The sequence below is a fragment of the Limanda limanda genome, chromosome 3, assembly GCF_963576545.1.
Source record: "Limanda limanda chromosome 3, fLimLim1.1, whole genome shotgun sequence".
Lineage (NCBI taxonomy): Eukaryota > Metazoa > Chordata > Actinopteri > Pleuronectiformes > Pleuronectidae > Limanda > Limanda limanda.
In genome coordinates, this window is record NC_083638.1 from 3,757,021 (window position 1) to 3,777,539 (window position 20,519).

Here is a 20,519-nt window from a genome sequence, read left to right on the forward strand (position 1 = left end):
CTTCTTGCTCAACCGAAGAGGGTGTTTGCTTTAGATGGCAGGCTCCTGGCTCAGGTTACTCACCGCACTAGCCCCATCTCCCTGTTGTTATCCGGTAACCATCATGAGGCCATATCTTTTTTTGTTATTCCGTCTCCTACTTCCCCTGTGGTGTTGGGTCTACCCTGGTTAAAGCTACATAACCCCCACATTGACTGGTCCTCTGTTTCCGTGCTTAATTGGAGTTTATTTTGCCATGCCCATTGTCTACGTTCCGCCGTTCCCTCCACTCCCCCTATGCCGCTGTCTCCTCCCAAGCCAGTGGATCTTAGCTCCGTACCTTCCGTGTATCACCACCTCCAGGAGGTGTTCAGTAAGGCCCATGCTCTATCCCTTCCCCCTCACAGACCTTATGACTGCGGCATTGAGCTTCTCCCGAATGTTCCATACCCCTCCAGCAAGCTTTATAATTTATCCAGGCCTGAACGTATCACCATGGAGACATACATCACCGAATCGGTGGCCTCGGGTCTCATTCGGCCATCGTCATCTCCGTTGGGGGCGGGGTTTTTCTTTGTTGAGAAGAAGGACAAGTCTTTGCGACCCTGTATCGATTTTCGGGGCCTCAACAACATTACTATTAAGAACAAGTATCCCCTCCCTCTCATTGACTCTGCTTTCGGACCCCTTCATGAGGCCACTGTGTTTACTAAATTGGACCTTAGGAACGCCTACCACCTAGTGAGGATTAGGGAGGGGGATGAGTGGAAGACGGGGTTCAACACCCCCCTGGGTCATTTTGAATATTTGGTTATGCCCTTTGGCCTCACCAATGCTCCTGCTGTGTTTCAATGCCTTATGAACGACGTGTTAAGGGACATGCTTAACTGTTTTGTGTTTGTGTACTTAGATGATATTTTGATTTTCTCCCGTAACCACCAGGAGCACGTGCAACATGTCCAGCTTGTGCTCAAAAGACTCCTGGAGAACAGGTTATATGTGAAGGCGGAGAAGTGTGATTTTCATGTATGTTCTGTTAGTTTTTTGGGTTTCATTGTGGAGAAGGGGCAAATCAAGACCGACCCTGCCAAGGTTAAGGCAGTGGCCGAATGGCCCACTCCTACATCAAGGAAGCAATTGCAGAGGTTTCTCGGGTTTGCTAATTTCTACCGCAGATTTATCCGAGACTATAGTATTGTTGCTACACCTCTGACGCAGCTGACTTCGATCAAGATTCCTTTTAAGTGGTCTCCTACAGCTGAGGGGGCGTTTGCTAAACTTAAGTGTTTGTTTTCATCGGCACCTGTTCTTGTTCACCCTGACCCTGCGTTACAGTTTGTGGTGGAGGTGGATGCCTCTGACTCCGGGGTGGGAGCCGTGCTGTCGCAGCGTACCACCACCGACCAGAAGGAGCACCCGTGTGCCTTCTTCTCCCGCCAGCTCTCACCTGCGGAGAGAAACTATGACGTTGGTAACCGGGAGTTGCTGGCGGTTGTCCTGGCTCTGCAGGAGTGGAGGCACTGGCTTGAGGGATCTACGCTACCTTTCATTGTGTGGACCGATCATAAAAACCTGTCTTATCTCCGTTCTGCTCGTAGGCTCAACTCTCGCCAGGCCCGGTGGGCACTTTTCCTGGGACGTTTTCAATTTACACTCACCTACCGTCCTGGATCCAAGAACATCAAGCCGGACGCGCTGTCACGTCAGTTTGCTCTTCCTATGGATGACACGTCCGGAGACACCATCCTGCCTTCTGCCTGCGTGGTGGGAGCAGCCGGGTGGGAGATCGAGGGTGTGGTCCAGGGGGCCCAGAGGGACCAGCCGGTTCCGCAAGGCTGTCCACCGAACAGGTTGTTCGTTCCTGAGGTCGTCAGGTCTCCAGTTCTGCAGTGGGGACACTCCTCGCGGATTGCCTGTCATCCTGGTGCCCGTCGGACCCTGGCTCTGCTGCAACAACGTTTCTGGTGGCCCTCCATGGCGGCGGATACCAGAGAATTCGTCGCTGCCTGTTCTGTCTGCGCCCGAAGCAAGGCTTCTCATCAGGCCCCTGCGGGACTGCTGCGCCCCTTACCCATCCCTCACCGCCCCTGGTCGCACATCGCGGTGGACTTCATCACGGGTCTTCCTCCCTCTGAAAGCAATACTGTTGTCCTTACCATCGTTGACCGCTTCTCTAAGGCGGCACACTTCATCCCGCTATCCAAACTTCCATCCGCCCTGGAGACAGCAAACCTGCTGGTCGTGCACGTTTTCCGGCTGCATGGCATCCCGGTGGACATCGTATCGGACAGGGGTCCTCAGTTCGGCGCGAGGACGTGGAAGGCGTTCTGCCAAGCGGTGGGGGCGTCGGTCAGCTTGTCCTCCGGTTACCATCCGCAGTCCAACGGCCAGACAGAACGGGCTAACCAGGATCTGGGGTCAGCCCTACGCTGTGTTTCAGCTCTACATCCGGTTTCCTGGGCCACACACCTCTCCTGGATCGAATATGCGCACAACTCCCTGGTCTGCTCCGCCACAGGTATGTCGCCATTCATGGTTTGTAATGGTTTCCAACCTCCTCTCTTCCCATCCCAGGAAGCTGACGTGGCAGTGCCATCCGTGGAGGAGCATCTTCAGCGTGCTCGTCGGGTCTGGCGCGAGGCCCGGGCAGCCCTCGTCCGTACGGCAGCCCGCAATCAGCGAGTGGCTGACCGTCACCGCATCCCTGCTCCGGACTACCAACCGGGACAGATGGTTTGGTTATCTTCCCGGGATCTGCCTCTCCAGACCGAATCCCGTAAACTGACTCCGAGATATATTGGTCCATTCGAGGTGGATCGCATCATAAATCCTTGTGCGGTGAGACTTAAACTCCCCTTGTCTTTGAAAGTTCATCCCACATTCCACGTCTCTCTCCTCAAGCCAGTGTCCACCAGTCCTCTAAGCCCTCCTGCTGAGCTTCCTCCACCCACCCTTATCATAGACGGCCACCCGGCTTATACTGTTAATAAGATCTTGGACGTACGCCGGCGTGGTCGTGGTTATCAATACCTCGTGGACTGGGAGGGATATGGCCCAGAGGAGAGACAATGGGTGTCACGTTCCCTTATTTTGGACGCTGACATCCTTAATGACTTTTATGCTCGTTACCCGGACAGGCCGGGCCGGCCGCCAGGCGGCGTCCATTGAGGGGGGGGTACTGTGAGGATTGTGGGTTGTGAGTTGTTGTTGTTTTGTTTCTCTTCCTTCTCTGTTGTGTTCCTCCTGTGTGTTGTGTGTGTCAGGGGGCGTGGTGTGGCTCCTGGCGACGGCAGATGAGGCACACCGGAGTCCAATCATCATTATCTCCTCCATATATGCCTGGCTCGCTCTCCACTCCGGCGCCGGATTATACTATGTTGTCGACCGTCGTGTGCCTCGCCGCTTCTCGCTTCCACTCGGGATCTACAAGCCAGATTATTGCCACTACAACCTGTTTCCATGTTACCTGGAAATAAACTTTATTTACTTAACTTCTGCAAAAGTACATTTTTTGTTAAAGAGGAAAGTTTCAAGGAGTCAATTCCTCTTTCTTTTTTCACTTTCTCTGCTCACATTTAACCATGAGGCCCATGTGCAACGTATAATATGTACTTTATTGTGGCCAGTGGTCAGGTTGATGTAATGCTTAGTCCTGGCTACATGGTGGCGCTATTAGCCACGTAAACGAGTAAACTGGGGAACATCTCACTGTGCAGGTAGTTTCTGTACTGAGACTTTTGTGGGACTTAAAGAACTGAAAATAGGTGGAGACAAAAAAAACACCAGCAGACACACCAGCATATCTAAAGGATATCAGCCTTTTGTCTGGACTTGCACGGAGAATGGCAGCGTTTTCTCCACAGTGTCTCTTGTTGTCGGGTCTGGTAATGATGGTATCAGACTGCAGAGGTGAGTGGATCATTGAATAATCTTAATCAGATTTAATCAGGGAATCTGATTTATTTCTTATCAGTAGACAATACTCCTTTTGCAGTATTCAGTATATACTATAACAGTTTGATAACTACAAAGGTATAAAGTATTGTTAAAAGTATATTTGATAAATGTTTTGTGCAATCTATGATAATCTGTTTTATATTTCTGATACTGAAAGCAAATCATTTTCAAATACACTAAACAATATTTCCTCTATGTGCTTCTCTAAATCTGATCTTTACTTTGCGGGTGGTTACCACTTCAAAGCCGACTCACCATTGACTGTAACGGCTTTTCGAGAAGAAGATGCAACTCTCCCTTGTGTCAAAGCAAACATGACGGATCCAAAGAGCGGCTACAGAGTCAGGTGGATGAAGCAGTCCACAGACACTGGTCGGATGGAAGATGTCCTGGTCTGGCCTTCTCCATCCCAGCACGACAAACGTGTGAAGTGGGAAGTGGATGGGGAAGGACACATGTCTCTCCTTTTCTCAAATGTACAAAAATCTGATGAGGGACTCTACAGCTGTGAAATGTGCTTAGGCTGGGACTGCACGCGGGTCAAAAACACATCTTTAGTAGTGAAAGGTGAGATGACACGTTTTATTCTCATTATGTTGCAAATAAATCACAAATGATTCACTTTTGAAAAAAAATAATCTCTCCACTTTCAGACTGCAAAGTCCTGCCAGCATTGAAGGCAACACCCAGCACAACCATCGAACTGAAATGCCCAGTGGACGTTACACCAAGTCCCCAGAATATCTCCTGGTTTTTGATAAAAGGAGGTGAGCCTCAATCCCTCCCCTCTGGGCGGGTTCCAGTCAACCCAACATCACTGTTTATCCGGTCTGGGAGAGCAGGGGACAGCGAGTGGTACAGATGTAATTACACTTACAAGCAAACTCAACGCTGCTTTGACATCAGAATTCTAGTCCAAGGTAATTTCTTAAGCAACTATAGTTGGCATCATCATTAACACCAACAAATGACAATATACATAGCTATGCTTTTTCTGTTGCCTTTATTAATCTGAAGGTGCTGTCGAGGTCACACCGTCTCCGGTCACTGCAGCACAGACTCAGCAAGGTTTGTTTACTTTTTATATACTATACACTGTATTTATCTTGTTAGCTAATGTCTTTAATTCACGTCCTGTCTCCCTCAGCACTGACAAACACTGAATCTCTCTCAGAGAAGAGTCAGGAGGAGAGCGGGGGAACAGCTCACACAGTTGTGTCTTCAGTCGCTCTTGGGATTGTCGTCGCTGCTGCTGCAGTGATAGGAGTGGTCATTTACTGCTGCCGTAACACCCAGAGACTCCCACAGCAAACCCAGAGCTCACCAGCAGCAGGTCTGATCTGTGCACATGCTTCAGCTTTGACACGACTGCAGTGTGAAGTCTCCTGACAGCTGCTTTTTCCCTTGTTGTTGATCAGGGACACTGACGCAGTCTGACCATGTTTATGAGACTGTGCCATGCTCAGATGGTGAGCTCCGTGTTCCTCTCATTTCCTGCTTTGACTCAGTCACAGTGACACCCCCCCCCCCCAGCTTTGTTCAACTCTCCACTGACGACCTTTCATTTGATCTCACAGATCCTTTAAACCTACGAGTCAACTGTATCTACCGTCGATACGACAATGAAATCCCGATCACGTGTAAGTGGTACATTTAATATGAAATCACAGAAACATTCTCTTCATGATCAAATGACCAAATAACAACTTTTTTCTCCTTTATTGCAGTTCACTATTAAAAGCTGCTCAAGAAAAGAAGATGTTCCTGCTTGTTGTCTAATCTGGATGTGGACATTGATGCTGCATCTAAAGATATGTGACATCAGCTAAAACAAGAAGTTTTGAAGATATGAGACAGTTTAGTTTAGAAATACAATATTTTGGAGTTTGGATTTTGCTGTTTTTCTGCTTTCCCAGATACAGAAACAAATCGACACCTTAGGTTCGACCTGTTTATGTAGTAAGTGCAGTTTGAAGTTATGTCAAAAGAGCTAAAGTCCTGAACTAAACTGTATTTTTGTGTTGAAAAGAAGAGTAACTGTGCTCATATTCCCCATTTGTAACCGTCTATTTTACTTTAAATGAAATAAAAACATGATCTTTCATTAAAACCCTTAATCCGATTTGAAGATATATCTGTAGGTTGATAAATGATCACTCATTTCTTGAAAACTTGTTTTTTACTTCATTGATGGTTGTGAAATTGCTTCAGTTAGGTTACAATAGGGACAAAAACACAAAATAGAAAAATATCTAGTTCACAGCTTCTCAGGGTTGGTGGCTGCTTCTCTGTTGGATTCTTTTTTCTGTTGTAGTTCTGCATTATTTACATCCTCATACATGTGAGTCTGTGAAGAGGAATTGGAGAAGAGTTTTTTACATCAAGGTATTTCAGCTCGACAAAAAGATTCTGCAGCAATCTTTGTTTCTAGCATTATTTTCTTGTTATTGTCATCTACCATGTTTAGGGAACTGATGAGTGTGGGGTCAATTTTGTGCAGATACCAATAAAAGTCTGGATCAAATGTGAAATGTGGTTCCTCTACTGATTGACGTTCTAGTAACTTCAGTTTCCTCTTACGATTCCAATAGTTGACTGTTCATGTGCTGCAAAGAGAGATGAAGGAAAACCTCAGCCATCCAGGTAACGGTTCACTGACGTCAAGGCTCTTGTATCCTCATTATCGCCAGTTGAATCAGTACCTGCATCCTTGTTGCACTTCCTCTTAACTTAGACTCCTCCAGCAGCTACACACATCACAAGGCCCAGAGGAAGGACTAACCATGATTGAGAGAATTAGTGTGTTACCGTGGTTTATCAAACCAATCTGCCGGATAGTTTGACCTCTTCCAGACCAGGTTAAGTTAAAGTCTGTCACATGTGTTAGTGCAGGTAACACGCACATCAGAGTGACATTATGTCCTTCAGCTCCGCACTGTGAAGTAGCTGTAATTATTATTATTATTATTATTATTCAGGCAAATGAATTCGCTTTTTGAGGGCTTTAACATGCTCAACTTCTTACCAAAATTTGCAGAAAGTTAGAAAGTGGTGAAAATTTACATATTCTGAAGGAATTTTCAATGGGCGTCGCAAAATGGCTCAACGGTGCCCCCCGAGACAGCCCGAGACCCCCGGAAGGTGTTCCCATTGACCTATCTTCACAAAAATCGATATACAGGTGTATCATGACCAGACAAACAAAAAAGTCTCTTGGTGCAATTGGAAAAACACAACAGGAAGCCTGCTATTTTGCATTTAGTGGCCATTTTGGCCATATTCCACATTTTTTCTTTGATACACTTGTACCAGGGTTTTCATCGGATCAACTTCAAATTGAAATGAGTGTCATCAAAACAAGATGGAGATAAAAACTGACTGACGGATTTTTTTTTAATCACACGGTGTGACCGTGGCGTGGCGTCAAAGTTTGATTACACGCCATTAAAACACGATGTTCTGTAACGCGGACATACATGGACCATGAATCCTTTGATTTCAGTCTTCCTAGATCAAAGGAAACTTTATGTCTTGCAAAGGTTACGTCTCTCTCTCTCTCAGAACTGGTTATTTTTGTTTTTTCAGACAAAACGCATGCAACGCTTCAAAATGGATGTGCTCGGGCCCACCCAGTGCTGCTTTGCAGCCCTAAAAATTTTATTTATTATTATTATTATTATTATTATTCAGGCAAATGAATTGGCTTTTTGAGGGCTTTAATTATTATTATTATTATTATTATTATTATTAGGGCCCGAGCACAGACATCAAAGGTGTCTGGTGAGACCCTATTGAAATTGTAAGGATTATTATTATTATTATTCAGGCAAATGAATTGGCTTTTTGAGGGCTTTAACATGCTCAACTTCTTACCAAAATTTGCAGAAAGTTAGAAAGTGGTGAAAATTTACATATTCTGAAGGAATTTTCAATGGGCGTCGCAAAATGGCTCAACGGTGCCCCCCGAGACAGCCCGAGACCCCCGGAAGGTGTTCCCATTGACCTATCTTCACAAAAATCGATATACAGGTGTATCATGACCAGACAAACAAAAAAGTCTCTTGGTGCAATTGGAAAAACACAACAGGAAGCCTGCTATTTTGCATTTAGTGGCCATTTTGGCCATATTCCACATTTTTTCTTTGATACACTTGTACCAGGGTTTTCATCGGATCAACTTCAAATTGAGATGAGTGTCATCACGACAAGATGGAGATAAAAACTGACTGACAGATTTTTTTTTAATCACACGGTGTGACCGTGGCGTGGTGTCAAAGTTTGATTACACGCCATTAAAACACGATGTTCTGTAACGCGGACATACATGGACCATGAATCCTTTGATTTCAGTCTTCCTAGATCAAAGGAAACTTTATGTCTTGCAAAGGTTACGTCTCTCTCTCTCTCAGAACTGGTTATTTTTGTTTTTTCAGACAAAAAGCATGCGACGCTTCAAAATGGATGTGCTCGGGCCCACCCAGTGCTGCTTTGCAGCCCTAAAAATTTTATTTTCATTATTATTATATTTACTATTATTATATATACTGTTGTTGCTGCCATTATTACTATATACTGCTATTATATTTAGGGCCCGAGCACAGACATCAAAGGTGTCTGGTGAGACCCTATTGAAATTGTAAGGATTATTAGGGCCCGAGCACAGACATCAAAGGTGTCTGGTGAGACCCTATTGAAATTGTAATGATTATTATTATTATTATTCAGGCAAATGAATTGGCTTTTTGAGGGCTTTAACATGCTCAACTTCTTACCAAAATTTGCAGAAAGTTAGAAAGTGGTGAAAATTTACGTATTCTGAAGGAATTTTCAATGGGCGTCGCAAAATGGCTCAACAGTGCCCCCCGAGACCCCCGGAAGGTGTTCCCATTGACCTGTCTTCACAAAAATCGATATACAGGTCTATCATGACCAAACAAACAAAAAAGTCTCTGGGTGCAATTGTAAAAACAAAACAGGAAGCCTGATATTTTGTATTTAGTGGCCATTTTGGCCATATTCCACATTTTTTCTTTGATACACTTGTACCAGGGTTTTCATCGGATCAACTTCAAATTGAGATGAGTGTCATCACAACAAGATGGAGATAAAAACTGACTGACGGATTTTTTTTTAATTATTATTATTATTATTATTCAGGCAAATGAAATGGCTTTTTGAGGGCTTTAACATGCTCAACTTCTTACCAAAATTTGCAGAAAGTTAGAAAGTGGTGAAAATTTAAATATTCTGAAGGAATTTTCAATGGGCGTCGCAAAATGGCTCAACGGTGCCCCCCGAGACCCCCCGAGACCCCCAGAAGGTGTTCCCATTGACCTATCTTCACAAAAATCGATATACAGGTGTATCATGACCAGACAAACAAAAAAGTCTCTTGGTGCAATTGGAAAAACACAACAGGAAGCCTGCTATTTTGCATTTAGTGGCCATTTTGGCCATATTCCACATTTTTTCTTTGATACACTTGTACCAGGGTTTTCATCGGATCAACTTCAAATTGAGATGAGTGTCATCACAACAAGATGGAGATAAAAACTGACTGACAGATTTTTTTTTAATCACACGGTGTGACCGTGGCGTGGTGTCAAAGTTTGATTACACGCCATTAAAACACGATGTTCTGTAACGCGGACATACATGGACCATGAATCCTTTGATTTCAGTCTTCCTAGATCAAAGGAAACTTTATGTCTTGCAAAGGTTACGTCTCTCTCTCTCTCAGAACTGGTTATTTTTGTTTTTTCATTATTATTATTATTCAGGCAAATGAATTGGCTTTTTGAGGGCTTTAACATGCTCAACTTCTTACCATTAGTTATTATTATTATTATTAGGGCCCGAGCACAGACATCAAAGGTGTCTGGTGAGACCCTATTGAAATTGTAATGATTATTATTATTATTATTATTCAGGCAAATGAATTGGCTTTTTGAGGGCTTTAACATGCTCAACTTCTTACCAAAATTTGCAGAAAGTTAGAAAGTGGTGAAAATTTACGTATTCTGAAGGAATTTTCAATGGGCGTCGCAAAATGGCTCAACGGTGCCCCCGGAGACCCCCCGAGACCCCCGGAAGGTGTTCCCATTGACCTATCTTCACAAAAATCGATATACAGGTGTATCATGACCAAACAAACAAAAACGTCTCTTGGTGCAATTGTTAAAACAAAACAGGAAGCCTGATATTTTGTATTTAGTGGCCATTTTAGCCATATTCCACATTTTTTCTTTGATACACTTGTACCAGGGTTTTCATCGGATCAACTTCAAATTGAGATGAGTGTCATCACAACAAGATGGAGATAAAAACTGACTGACGGATTTTTTTTTAATCACACGGTGTGACCGTGGCGTGGCATCAAAATTTGATTACACGCCATTAAAACACGATGTTCTGTAACGCGGACATACATGGACCATGAATCCTTTGATTTCAGTCTTCCTAGATCAAAGGAAACTTTATGTCTTGCAAAGGTCACGTCTCTTTCTCTCTCAGAACTGGTTATTTTTGTTTTTTCAGACAAAAAGCATGCAACGCTTCAAAATGGATGTGCTCGGGCCCACCCAGTGCTGCTTTGCAGCCCTAAAAATTTTAGTTTTTTTCTTTCTTATTATTATTATTATTCAGGCAAATTAATTGGCTTTTTGAGGGCTTTAACATGCTCAACTTCTTACCAAAATTTGCAGAAAGTTAGAAAGTGGTGAAAATTTACGTATTCTGAAGGAATTTTCAATGGGCGTCGCAAAATGGCTCAACGGTGCCCCCCGAGACAGCCCGAGACCCCCGGAAGGTGTTCCCATTGACCGATCTTCACAAAAATCAATACACAGGTGTATCATGACCAGACAAACAAAAAAGTTTCTAGGTGCAATTGTAAAAACAAAACAGGAAGCCTGCTATTTTGTATTTAGTGGCCATTTTGGCCATATTCCACATTTTTTGTTTGATACACTTGTACCAGGGTTTTCATCGGATCAACTTCAAATTGAGATGAGTGTTATCACAACAAGATGGAGATAAAAACTGACTGACGGATTTTTTTTTAATTTTATTTGGATCTGTACCCTATTATTTGTCCGTATTTTTTACATTTCCATACACTGAAGTATTGCATGTTACTTATTATTGCTTTCTGATGCCTCTTTGTGACCCTTGCCTCTGTAATATTGCAAAATTCCCAAAAGTGGGATTAAAAAAGGATTATTTTATTTGTCATCTTAAATAAATATTAGTTTTATGGTAACTGTCTGGTTGCTGTAATCTTGATAATTAAAAACAGACAACAAACAAATGCAGACCAAAACACAACTACTTGGCAGAAGTAGTTCACTACTATTCTGTAAAATAATCTCAATTTGAAGTTGATCCGATGAAAACCCTGGTACAAGTACATCAAAGTAAAAATGTGGAATATGGCCAAAATGGCCACTAAATGCAAGATAGCAGGCTTCCTGTTGTGTTTTTCCAATTGCACCTAAGGACTTTTTTGTTTGTCTGGTCATGATTCACCTGTATATCGATTTTTGTGAAGACCGGTCAATGTGAACACGTACCAGGGGTCTCGGGGACACCGTTGAGCCATTTTGCGACGCCCATTGAAAATTCCTTCAGAATACGTAAATTTTCACCACTTAATAACTTTCTGCAAATTTTGGTAAGAAGTTGAGCATGTTAAAGCCCTCAAAAAGCCAATTCATTTGCCTGAAGAAGAAGAATAATAAAAAGAAGAAGAAGAATCCTTACAATAACAATAGGGACCTCCCTGACCTTTGATCAGTGCTCGGGCCCTAAATAATAATAATCCTTACAATTTCAATAGGGTCTCACCAGACACCTTTGATGTCTGTGCTCGGGCCCTAATAATAATAATAATCCTTACAATTTCAATAGGGTCTCACCAGACACCTTTAATGTCTGTGCTCGGGCCCTAATGAACGCAGGCATATGCAGTTCAAATCCAATAACATCCACATTAAAGCGTTACAATTTGCAAAGCAACCAGTGTAAAAAAACATTAAGTACAAACGGGGTATTGTTTGGGAAAGACTGTGTTAAGCAAGTCAAATGTACAGTATATTTTGAATAAATCCATTGAGTTTTTAAATTGTAAATAGAAAAAACATCTAAAGATATTTTACCTCATCAGCGATGCAGACCCCTCCTCTCTCTCTCACAAGTGTATAAGACTCCTTCAGGAAGTTTTTAGGGTACTGCACAGCTCCTCCAACGCCCTGTAAATACCAAACACATTCACATCCCATAAAAAACAACACTTACACTTCACAGAAGACTCTGTTCGGACTTAACTGATAAATCTACTCAGTTAGTGCAATTCTGTATTTATTTACTAACGGTATATGACATGCATTAAAAAATGGTAATAATCAATGTGTCAAAGCAACAGATGTGAAACAGACATAGCCGTGAGCAGTATTTATAATTCTGACACTGTATTTCTGCTCCACAGCAGAACATGGTACCTGGATTGGCTCCGCAAAGAAAGCAGCAATTCGACTTGGTGGCAAACGTCTCTTTGAGCTGTCCGATGTACTGTTCATTTGCCATGCAATGACCTGTGGGATGAACAAAAACAAGACCTTTATATCATTGAGCACACACATTAGCATACATAGACAAATGGAAAATCCCCCAAAATAATCTTTACCTTTGTATAAAATCTATGAGCTAAGCAATGCTTCAACTATTTTTCAAGCGAGGTAGCGTTGTTGCTTGGACCTAGCCCTTTATGGTAGAAAACCTGTGCTACAAGTTCAACCACTGCATCTCTATTAAAACGTCAGAAGCAGAGCAAATTTAAGAGCAAACAGGGGCTATTTGAGTGCAAGAGCAGGGTTTTGATGAAAAGTAATACACAATCTGAACATAAATTCAACAAGTCGTGCTCAGACTGAAAGACCACGCTCTTGAAGAAAGCTGATAAAAAACCTCCATACTCATTGATATTGTAAAGCAGAAGCCTAACTCTTACTGTTGTTTCAAATGCAGTGGAGAGTGATACAAATAGCATTTTCTCTTGTCTTCGGATTGTGTTTGAAACATGTATGCCTGAATCCCTCAAAAAATAAACAGGGTTGTGTGTTTTGTCAGAGCTGCAGGCAAGCAGATGATGGACTGGTGGAGATAGAATGTGCGTATTTACACAGAGCAACATGGCTGTTATTGACTGATATGGATATTTTGCAGCTGATTTTGCAGTTTGCATTGTGTATACAGTTGTTTTACATTCTAATCTTTTCCAGTTAAACTCGCTTGCTGAACTATAACTAAAATTCCTGAAAATAGCAAAAGGTGAAAGGTAACAGAGGTAAATGATCGACAGAAGGAGACAGTGAACTTTACACAGGAACTTCTAGAGTTTCTTTTGTCTCATTTTCAGGAAAAAAAACAGTCATGTATTCAGTCAAACCAAAGATTCTGTTTTGTTATGGATGTTGTGCTGCATTTAAATTCAAATTCAATAAAAATTAAAGCCAACATTGCGTTCAGGTGAGCTTGCGCACGGTTTTATAAATCAGAATTATCTTTTGCGTATGCCATTTCCGGATTTTGTACGTACGTACACTTTTAGTATGAAACCCACGCACTCTTTTATAAATGAGGCCCCTGGAACTTTAGAGGCAAAAGACATTTTAAGCATACATGGATGAATCTAAATATTAACACTAACGTTTTACTTAAAGGACCTTCCCCCTGTAAACTGATAATCAATGGGTTTTGAAATAACTTCACAGCATTCAGAAAATTTTCCGTGGACCAAACTAAAAACTCAAAGTAAACTTTAATTAACCATTTACTTTTGACTGAAAATGTCTCTGTTGATCCTTTTCCAATGTGACAGAGAAGAAGGACATGAAGAAGGCACTAGGGACAGATTTTAGACGGAGCACATTTCCAGAGGGGGATGAAGCAGGTCTTTAGCCGGCAAGTTTCAACAGTGCTTTCATTGCACACGCCTCAAAAATATGTTAAAGACCCACCTGCCTCACCTGTTGTACCTGCCCCTGTTTTGCAGGGTCACATAGTCCACTTTAGCATTTTAGGACCTTTACCGCGCCTCTTAAAAAACTTGTTCATACCTGTTTCACAACCGAAGGACAGTCTGAGGTTTTAACAAAGTCTTTTTTTAACATTCATGTTTCAGTTTTGAGTCTCTTTCCCAGATATACATATCACAATTACTTATAGTTTATTTAATAAATCATTAAACTAGACCTGGAACTTTAGAGGCAGAAGACATTTTAAGCATACATGGATGAATCTAAATATTAACACTAACGTTTTACTTAAAGGACCTTCCCCCTGTAAACTGATAATCAATGGGTTTTGAAATAACTTCACAGCATTCAGAGAATTTTCCGTGGACCAAACTAAAAACTCAAAGTAAACGTTAAATTAATTATTATCTCAAAGATGTTTTTTGTCCTTTTAGGTGGTTTGTATGTTATGTTTGTTTAAGTGTCTGATAAGTTTGGTTTTCATTTCACAAACACGACTCCGCAGACTGAGATGAAAAAAATAACCTGAAGTCTGTGGAACAATCTGTGGGGTTATGGCTTAACACTTGTGGAAACAGTGTGTTCAAATGTCTCAGTCAAGAATCTCTCGTGTCTTCAATGGCCCTAAAGCCACACTGGGTGTAAATCATCTGAAAAAATCTTGCAGAACTGGTAAAAAAAAGCTTTCAGCCATTCAGATGAAGACACACGTGTATAATTAAGACACAAAATGCTGCCGCGCTGCATTTTAGTTTGAACCGGATCGACCGAAGACTTCTGAGTAATTCGCTTTCACTCGTCATGTATATCCTTACTCCTAACTTTGTGTTCATCCTACCTGGTTTATCTGCCCGAAAGATGTCGAATCAGATTTTTTGAAATACCAAAAATAGAATTATCAAAATAATCTTGCTGCGATTTTAGCCTGAAGTGTGACCTAGTTGTTGACCACCGCTGTAATTATCCCAAAAAGCAGAAGAAGACATTTTAACTTGTTCCACAGAGTGAAGGTCGAGGGGTTTTAGGTATTGTCATTAATCTTCTGTATCTTTACTATTGGTTGGCGCTCCTATGGAGAAGGCGGACCCTGATGTTCTAGCCAATCGGACAGGAGGAGTATACAGCTGCCCGATCTCAAATCACATGCACCAATGACAGCGTCATGTGAGCAGTGAAATTCTTGTGACCTGGCAGGTCATACATCCTGGGTTAGAAACTAGATGGAACAAGGACAATACAGGGACTGATTCATTCCAGAGGACTTAGATCTACTAGATATTTGGAAATACCCACTGCTGGACCTGGATTTAGTGGACCTGATCTGGGCTAAGGATTACGACCCTGTTGATCAGAACTATCCTGTTCTGATTCAGACATGGTTTTGTTGAAAATTAAAACTTGGGCAGTGATTCTGCTGTGTGTTCTGCTGCTGGGGTGAGTAATCTTACTTTTAACTTTTAAGTCTCTTAACAGACTGGCACCGTCGTATAACAGAACTTCTTATTATACACACTCTAGTTAGGGAACTGAGATCAGCCACTCAACTTCTCCTCGACAAACCACAGACAAAACTAGTAACAAGAGGAGATCGCGCATTCGTAGTGGCCGCCCCAAACTTGTGGAACAACCTACCATTTCATATTAGATCTGCCCCGTCTCCAACACTGTTTAAATCATTGTTAAAAACGCACCTGTTCTCCCAGGCTTTCTATTGAGTGTGTTTCAGTGCAGCTGATTTTATTTTTCATATCGTATTCTTATATTTTATTTAGTTCTATTATTTTTATTATTATTAATATTCTTATATATTTTTATTTTACATTAATAATTGTATTTTATTTGTATCACTTGAACTTTAATGTATGTTTAATGTATTACTTGAATTTTAATGTACCACGTTGTAACTGTCCTTTGGCCGTGCCACTCATCCTGTACAGGACTTTGGTCAACCAAGTTGTTTTAAATGAGCTGTATAAATAAAATTGACATTGACATTGATTCTGATGCTATTGATACGATTGATGACTGACTGAACTGTTTAATGATTGTGTTTATGTTTGAATCTACAGACTGTTGTACAGCTCAGCCTGGAATTCCAGCAGGTAACACACACAAACGAATGTTCTTTGTTTTAATATTAACTGATTAATTGATTGGTTATTAAATAATTATTGATCTTGTGTTTTTGTTTTCTAGAGTTATAAATCCCGTAAAACAGAGTCAGATTTTACCTAAAAGAAGGTCAGTAACTCTTTATTTTTCTGTTCAGTTAGTCTGACAGGCTGTTTTGTGTCCTTCCGCTTTCATTCTGTTTTAGAGATGTCAGCTGCCTATACACTGTGTGCACAATTATTAGGCATTTTTATGTATATTTTCCAACTCCAAGCTGTATAAACTTGGATGCCCATTGGAAGAGATCAACACCCTGTAGAGGGAGCTGGTAGTTTATAGGTCAGTTTGTGTCTTTGATCATCGTCGTACTCAGGGCCGGCCCTGGCAATGTTGGAGCCCTAGGCGAGATGTCAGATTGGTGCACCCTCCCCACACACGTATACACACACACACACACACACACACACACACACACACACACACACACACAAACACACACACACACACACACACACAAATTCCTTCCTGCACTCCAAAGGTAACATTGATAACTTAATAAAACGAGTTTACAAAAAAAACGTTTTAAATGAAATACTGGATATAGGCTATAAAAAACAATACAAATAAACAAAAAAAATATACAAACAGTCTGAAATCTGCTGTACTGACAGCCGATAGCTATTCATGTCCACAAAAATAAACATCAATGATGTGCATTTCTCCGTGCCAGATCGGGGGGTAAATGATGATGGTCTTCACAGGTGACTGACCTGCACAAGCCTATAGCCACCAGCCCCCCACAAGAGATTGTGTGCTTGTATGTTTCTGTTTAGACACGATCCATTTTTCTGTGTTTATTCTGACCTGATTTGCTCACGATGAGCAGAAACAATAAAACAGACCCCGAAAACCATCTCTGTAGATCATGAGCCGACCGCGTAGCTTCACTGCGCTTACCAGTACTTTGCTGCCGGAGCGAACAGCCCGATTGATTATCATGGGCACGGAAATGAGGAGTACAGCTTTTCGAGGTGCTTTGCGGCGGTTCTGCCTCCGGTGTGTCTCCGGGGTTAGAGGACGATGGTGATGTTACTGCATTGGTCAACATTGCATGTATCACGTCATGATAAGTCAGCCTCTTGTGGCGCCCTCTCGATGTTTTGCGCACTAGGCAACCGCCGGTGTCGCCTGTGCCAGGAGACGCCCCTGGTCGTACTGACGTGCAGACGATGACGTCCTGGTCGGTTCCAGTGGTTTGGGAGGGAACCTTCGACCCGGTTCTCCTCGACAGCCACTACCAGCCGAAGAACCTCACCATCGCAGCCACTGTGTTCGCCATGGGAAAGTATGATGTCACAGTGTTTACTTGTCTACACCCCATGAACACAGAGTTTCTGGTTGGAGCTTTACCTGAAGGTGACTCCTCTCACCTACTCCACAGGTACATTAGGTTCCTGAAAAAGTTTCTGGAGACCATGGAGCAGCACTTCTTCACTGGTTTCAATGTGCATGTGTTCGTCTACACTGACCGGCCAAACGAGGTGCCCCAAGTCAAAATGGCCAGCGGAAGACAGGTAAAGGAAGTGTGTTCCAAATAAGGTGAGTCCAGGTCAGCTGGACTCTGTCTGCCTGGTTTCTAAAAACAAGTTTTGCTCCACCTCCAGCGGACGGTGAAAACAGTGCCCACCCTTAACCGTTGGCAGGAAATCACTTCTAGCAGGATGTTTCTGGTCCAGGCCCTAATAGAGGAGGAGCTTCGTGACTACGCCGACTTCATCTTCTGTATGGATGTGGACTCCGAATTCCACGGCCATTGGGGCACGGAGTCATTGGGAGATCTGGTCGGTGTGCTCCATCCAGGTCAGCAGAGAATCCTTTCTACTCTTAGTGTCAACATTATGGTTGTATATCGTATCCACTGGTGTGGTCCACTATAGAGGGACACCTACTGTTGTGTAGTGAAATCCCGGTTTTACTCAGTTGTGTGATAACAATGTCGGATGTGTTTTAGATGAAGCTACGTGGAGCCAACAGGACCACTCAGCTCTACCATTCCAGATTAAGTCTCACCTTAATCTATGGATATGTTCCCACGTTTTCCAACTTGTGTCTGCAGATTTCTACAAATCCCACCGCAGTACATTCACATATGAGCGGCGGCCAATCTCCAAAGCCTACATGGCTCCTGAGGAAGGGGACTTCTACTACGCTATGGGGGTATTCGGAGGCAACCTGCAGGAAGTACAACAACTTTGCCAAACCTGCGCCATCAACTTTTTGAATGATAGTACAAAAGGCATCGAGGCAGCCTGGCAGGAGGAGAGTCATCTTAACAGGTGAGCAGAGTCACTTGAGCAGGCATCAACTCTGGTTAATATTGTAATGACTGTTTTTCCTGTTCCGTGGTTTCAGGTATATGTGGATCAATAAGCCCAGTAAGGTTCTGTCACCTGAGTACCAGTGGCAAGACTTTAGACCCGGGATAGGGTCCTGGTCTAGACCTGGCCTGGTTTGGCCTCTGCTGATTTTGTTTGGGTTTTCACCTGTCAGTTTGAATAAAGTTGATGACACTTTTCCACTTCCTTAAGCGAGATTTTCTCAGATACAAATGCTGCAATCTTCTGGTGATGATGTAATTTGCAGTCAGAGTCAGTTCAGTAGTGATCACGGTGTCAAGGTCCCGCCCATACACACTCTTAACCAATTCTGAGTCAGTGTCTGCTGTCAATCACGACGTCTGATCCTTTTTTTTATTATCAAATCACTAATTCAAACAAAACTGATAAAAAACATTTGAACTCATCAATGTGTGCCAATAAGGCCCGGCGACAATACACCCTAAAAGGGCTATTTTTTGCCTTTACTCCTATCAAAATAAAACTTTACACAATGAAAGTAACCATGAAATGTAACATGTTTTGTATTACAAGTTTCTTTGAAAATGAATTTGAATATGCAAATGAGCTATACACGTATCGAATATGCCCCAAATACACCCAAATAGGCTTAATTTTTTCCTTTACTCCTACCACAATAAAACTTTACAAAGTAAAAGTGTTCATGAAAAGTAACTTTTTTTGTATTACAATTTTCTTTTGCACCGGGAAGCTGAGGGGGGGTGAGGAGCCACAGACAGCAGGTTCATTCACTCTGCAGTATCTGTATTGAATGGGGGACACTGCAGGAGCTCTTCACTTGTGGGTGAGACACTGGCTGGATCCTGCTGCTGTGGCTTGGTGTGTTTCTGAATAATCGCTTTAATCAGCAGACGCCTCTTACGAGAAACAAGTCTCACAAGTTACTTACAAGGAAATGAAAGATTAGGTTTCGATAATAACAGCTCAAAAAATAGTCCAGGAAGTGAAAGCTATTTTATCTTAGACACACCTGGGATGATCCTGTAAGGTGACATGGAAGAGCACAAGTGACAACGAAATGGTGAACAAACACATGCATTAATTTACAAATTAATTGAAGAATCAATAAATGAATAGAGTATGTTGTAAAGTTGATCCTTTTTAGATTCGATATTTTCATGTGCAATGAGAAAGAATTATAAAAGTATTGTATCCCATTGGAACTGATTTGATGCAATAGAATCATTATTATTCCCTGTTTAAATATGAAATGATGAAACAAAACAAACGTCTGAGTAATTGCTCCCGTTAGCTACTGGGTCATCTGGAGGGACCTGGACACACTGCAAAAAAGACCACTCCAAAAATAAGCCCAAAAAAATTAATTCAAGTTATTTTTTGCTTGTAATAAGCCAAAAAATCTGCCAATGGAACAAGTCAAAATTAGCTTGGTAAGATTTCTTGAAATAAGACTTTATATTTAAGCCTTACAAGATAAGAGTGATATTGAAATTAGCTGGGAAAACTCATTTTTAGCTATATTTTACTAGTATTGTGATGTTTTGTGTCTCATAATAAGCTTGTGATGCTCAAAAATAGTATTTTCCCCTCAAAAGTAGCATCTTTTTTTGTCATCCTGCTTGTTTCAAGCGTATTTAACTAATTTTAAGTTTTATAATTGTGACACTGTTCTAGATTTAAGTCCACCACCTACTTGAAATAAGATTAGAAACTGGCATTTTGAGACAAAATGTCTCGAAGTTAGTATTCCTGACTCGTATTAGGCAGTGCTCTTTTGCCATAATAGGCCGTAATGTACCATCCTGTCATCATCTCAAGTGGTATTTAATTTAATGTAAGCTCTACAAAATCAATACTGTTCTAGAAGGGCGGCTGTGGCTGAGGGGTAGAGTGGTCGTCCTCCAACCTGAAGGTCGGCGGTTCGATCCCCAGTCTGAACCATCTGCATGCCGAAGTGTCCTTGGGCAAGATGCTGAACCCTCAATAGCCCCCCATAGAATAACAAAGTGCTGCAAGTAGATGCACTGTGTGAATGGGTGAATGTGAAGCTGTACTGTAA

General features: G+C 42.2%; 2 protein-coding genes across 2 annotated transcripts in view; both read left to right on the forward strand.

The window, feature by feature from the left end:
* LOC132998918 (uncharacterized) overlaps nucleotides 1-20,519 on the forward strand; it is a 91,469-nt gene that overhangs the window by 59,542 nt on the left and 11,408 nt on the right. Inside the window, exons 2-7 of the mRNA XM_061068664.1 lie at nucleotides 16,040-16,072; nucleotides 16,167-16,211; nucleotides 17,254-17,427; nucleotides 17,524-17,656; nucleotides 17,747-17,942; nucleotides 18,199-18,418. Of these exons, the coding sequence (XP_060924647.1) occupies nucleotides 16,040-16,072; nucleotides 16,167-16,211; nucleotides 17,254-17,427; nucleotides 17,524-17,656; nucleotides 17,747-17,942; nucleotides 18,199-18,418 (801 nt within the window). The remainder of the gene's footprint in view (nucleotides 1-16,039; nucleotides 16,073-16,166; nucleotides 16,212-17,253; nucleotides 17,428-17,523; nucleotides 17,657-17,746; nucleotides 17,943-18,198; nucleotides 18,419-20,519) is intronic.
* On the forward strand, nucleotides 4,449-6,467 carry LOC132998749 (uncharacterized). The gene is made up of 7 exons (XM_061068495.1): nucleotides 4,449-4,503; nucleotides 4,590-4,856; nucleotides 4,954-5,004; nucleotides 5,084-5,269; nucleotides 5,355-5,405; nucleotides 5,514-5,576; nucleotides 5,664-6,467. The coding sequence occupies exons 1-7, from the start codon at nucleotides 4,449-4,451 to the stop codon at nucleotides 5,672-5,674; spliced, it is 684 nt and encodes a 227-aa protein (XP_060924478.1). The 3' UTR covers nucleotides 5,675-6,467.

What these genes read in the sequence shown, in the direction of transcription:
- LOC132998749 (XM_061068495.1), top strand. Translation starts at nt 4,449, where the DNA reads ATGTGCTTAGGCTGGGACTGCACGCGGGTCAAAAACACATCTTTAGTA. An exon ending in CCAGAGCTCACCAGCAGCAG is followed by an intron (nt 5,270 to 5,354) that starts GTCTGATCTGTG and finishes GTTGTTGATCAG; the next exon opens with GGACACTGACGCAGTCTGAC. An exon ending in GACTGTGCCATGCTCAGATG is followed by an intron (nt 5,406 to 5,513) that starts GTGAGCTCCGTG and finishes TTGATCTCACAG; the next exon opens with ATCCTTTAAACCTACGAGTC.